This window comes from Cibotium barometz, chromosome 12 (genome assembly GCF_041138505.1).
Source record: "Cibotium barometz isolate CiBa-2024 chromosome 12, ASM4113850v1, whole genome shotgun sequence".
In the NCBI taxonomy this organism is placed as follows: domain Eukaryota; kingdom Viridiplantae; phylum Streptophyta; class Polypodiopsida; order Cyatheales; family Cibotiaceae; genus Cibotium; species Cibotium barometz.
In genome coordinates, this window is record NC_141057.1 from 52,571,917 (window position 1) to 52,575,460 (window position 3,544).

General features: G+C 38.8%; 1 protein-coding gene across 1 annotated transcript; it reads left to right on the top strand.

Annotated features, from left to right (window-relative positions):
• Positions 1 to 400: 400 nt before the first annotated feature.
• LOC147633570 (uncharacterized) lies at positions 401 to 1,573 on the top strand. The gene is made up of 2 exons (XM_086805868.1): positions 401 to 534; positions 650 to 1,573. Exons 1-2 carry the CDS (start codon positions 452 to 454, stop codon positions 1,227 to 1,229), a joined length of 663 nt encoding a protein of 220 aa, XP_086661994.1. The 5' UTR covers positions 401 to 451; the 3' UTR covers positions 1,230 to 1,573.
• The last annotated feature ends 1,971 nt before the right edge of the window (positions 1,574 to 3,544 follow it).

Here is a 3,544-nt window from a genome sequence, read left to right on the forward strand (position 1 = left end):
AGTCAAAGAAAGAATTGGCATGCAACGCTTTCATGATAGGGAATGCTTGAAATCTCGGATTTCGTGCTGGCTTAGGGGGGGAGACAACTCATTTCTAACGAAGAACATGGGTTTGAAGGAAAAGAACAAAAGGACACATTTCTTGCTATTTTTCTGTTTTTCTTTTTTGTTTGGAGTCATTTCTTTTGAAAAGTCGTGGTTAACTAATATGAGAGGAGAGGATGGTCATGGTGGAGAAAGCACATATCATAAGGCAGACACATGATGAAATAAATCAAAATTAAGGGGGGGTCCTAGTCAGCAAGCAGGTGGTCCACTCCCTTTAGGAGATGACGACCTTCAAATAGCGACCTTCGAATAGGATTCTAAAAGCATTGCTTATATATACGCAAAAGGAAGAGGAGAAAGCCCACGCTTTGGAGAGTGAGATCAAGTATTTGTGTATATAGCAATGGCACCCAAACCCCAAAGGCTGCGCGGTGTACGACAAAGACACTGGGGTTCTTGGGTATCCGAGATCCGGCACCCTATCTCGTGAGTATAACCTTAGGTTAATTCTTTTGATTTCTCTCCACCAAAACCTTAGATTAATTCTTTTGATTTCTCGCCAAAACCTTAGGTTAATTCTTCGCATCTTGCTTCGTTGTAGGAAAACAAGAGTCTGGTTGGGCACATTCCCAACTCGGGAGGAAGCGATTTGTGCTTACGATGCTGCAGCTTGGATTCTGTCCGGCCCCAAAGCCAAAACAAACTACCCTCACTCTCCACTCACCTACTCTTCTCCCACAATCCTCCCACCACTCCTGAGGAAAAAGCTTCACCGATGCTGCCTTGAATCAGTCAAGATAATGGCTCAACAGGCCAATAAATTGTCAGCAATTCAAGAGGGCCAAAGCACAGGCAAAGGCCTACAAGAATTGGAGGAGAATTCTAGTAGCCAAGATGAGGAGGAGGAGGAGGAGGAGGAGCAGCCCCCCACCTCGCCGCAACAACAATGCAAGGACGTTCAGCAATGGGAGGATCTGGGGCTTTTCCTTCACCAATTAACGGATCATGAACGCGTTGCGCTCCTCTTGGACGAGCTTCACGAGCTCGATCACCTCGAAAGGAGCTGCTTGGCACCACCATACGACCCCCTTCAGCCTCAATCCCTCCACTCCACTTGTGATGACACGTGTGTTTCATGTGTCGATGGCTATCTTGTGGATGAGTCCCTGTTTGCGTTTTGATTGATGGTGGGTGGCTTAATGGGAAGAATGAAAATTGTTTAGAAAGAAAGGCATATCGTCAATCATTACTCCTCATGGTCATGGCTGAGCTCCAGTAAGACACTACACACTACACACTAGACACTACACACTACACACTAGACACTCACTCCACTCCACATGTAATAGACATTGACTCCACATGTAATAGACATTTCTAGGATCTCTCTCTCTCTCTCTAGCAGTTTTGTAGGCAGCTCATGTGATTAAAACCTTCTTCTTCTCGTGCTTTCCTTAAAGCTACCTGTATATCTTTGTTCGAATTCACTTCAATATAATGTCATGGGAAAACCATTATTAACAAAGGAGGCTTCTGTCATCCCCTTGTAGGTAGTAGTCAACCTTTTTGGCAATCATTTTTTTAATGTATTGAGGAAAATGTGAAGCATTGACAAAGCTTTAAGGGTGTAAAAATGCTCAAGCATACATTAAGATAAATACCATCCACGGTAAGTGTAAAAAGACTTCACATTGTACAAAATTATTATCTACTATTAGTGTAAAATGCTATCACCTTGGTAATGTTTCATAGTAAGAGTGAAGTATTAATCTAGTAGGTGTAAAATACTATCTTCTTTTTGTAAGTGTAACAAGATTTCACATTGTACAAAATTATTATCTACTATTAGTGTAAAATACTATCACATTGGTAATGTTTCATAGTAAGAGTGTCACTTAAAAAAAGGAAAATGCCACTTGCATTCATAAAAGAGGGTTTTTGGCCTCCCTTGGGCCTTCATGGCATTTGGATTTTTTGCTTGGCAAAAAATAAGGAAAGTAGTAAATCTGTAAAATCTAAGGAATGATTTCTTATCATGTGGTTATGTATTTAAGGTAATAATTTATTTGTTATTAATTATCCTCTCTCTCTCTCTCTCTCTCTCTCTCTCTCTCTCTCTCTCTCTCTCTCTCTCTCTCTCTCTCTCTCTCTCTCTCTAGATGGCTACAAGCTCAAGGTGCCCACATTTGGCCCCTTTTTTTGGGCCTTCTGTAGGAAATCAACAACATTTTGTCGGAATGTCTTTAACTTCTATTGGTTACATACTTGAACTCATCTTGGTCGATCTCTAGCTTCTGTAACTCTTTGCCTCTTGTTAGCTTGTTTAATAATTAACAACTTGAACCTCATGTCTTTCATAATTTGTTTGATTTGATCTTTGATCAAACTCTGTTGATTGTTTATTATTTTGGAAGAATTTCATCACCACCTCTCCATTATGTTTTTGGTTGCTATTACATTTTTCCTTACCACGCGCTTGAGAAATATTTAATTATTCCTACTTGCTTGAGAAATATTTGATTATTTATATATCTTTATCTTTTGTTGTCACTTTCAACATTCTTGAAATACTCTTGGTGGATCTCTAGATTCTCCAGCTCTTTGTCTCTTGTTATCTTGTTCAAAATTTTGTAACTTGACCACGATGTTTCCCATAATTTGTTTGACTTGATCTTTGATCAAGCTCTCTGTTGATTATTTTTTATATTAAAAAGAATTGTTTGGCCTGCTTTTACTCTTACTATAATATGCAAGGAGAAACTATTTATAGCTTGCTATACTTGTGCGCTACTTGTGTGACATTAAGACAAAACACAACGCATTTAATCTCTTAGGTAGGTAGCATTACAATTGATGGATGATGTATATTTTGTTGGTAACAAGGCATCATCGCTATAGTCGTTGTTTAGTGACTTGATGTGCTCACCACTCTCAGTTGCCTCACCTACATCACCTTCTTCATTTCCTGTTTGCTTTCACTTAACACCTCCTCTACCTTTTTTGTTGGCCTCTTTTTCTTCCTCATCTGGCACTCTTGCTAGCTTCCTCCCATAAGTGTATGTAAAACAACAAAAAGTTGAGTACTAGCTCCAAACTAAATCTTGGTAAATATAATACTATAGCAAGGTAGGTATAATGAAAAACCTACATTTTTTTAAATATATTAGTAGCTTATATATACAAGATCTTCTTTGCAGATGGTTCTAAGGGGAAATCCAAGAACATGGGATACATCATGTACAAACTCTTATCCCAAAGCACATGCCTCTTTAACTCTATGTACATCATGTGCTTGTGCATAGGCTAGCACCAGTCATTGTAGAAAGGTGGTATAATAACAATTATGTTAATACATGAGCACACAGCCACATGTGTGATTAAAACATATGGTATGTAATGTGGGCTGAGAAAACTTATAAACTAATCACATAATGTGGGCTGAAACAACACTTTGATACTAGCATCAACTTTGGATGATAGTTAATGGTATGCAATT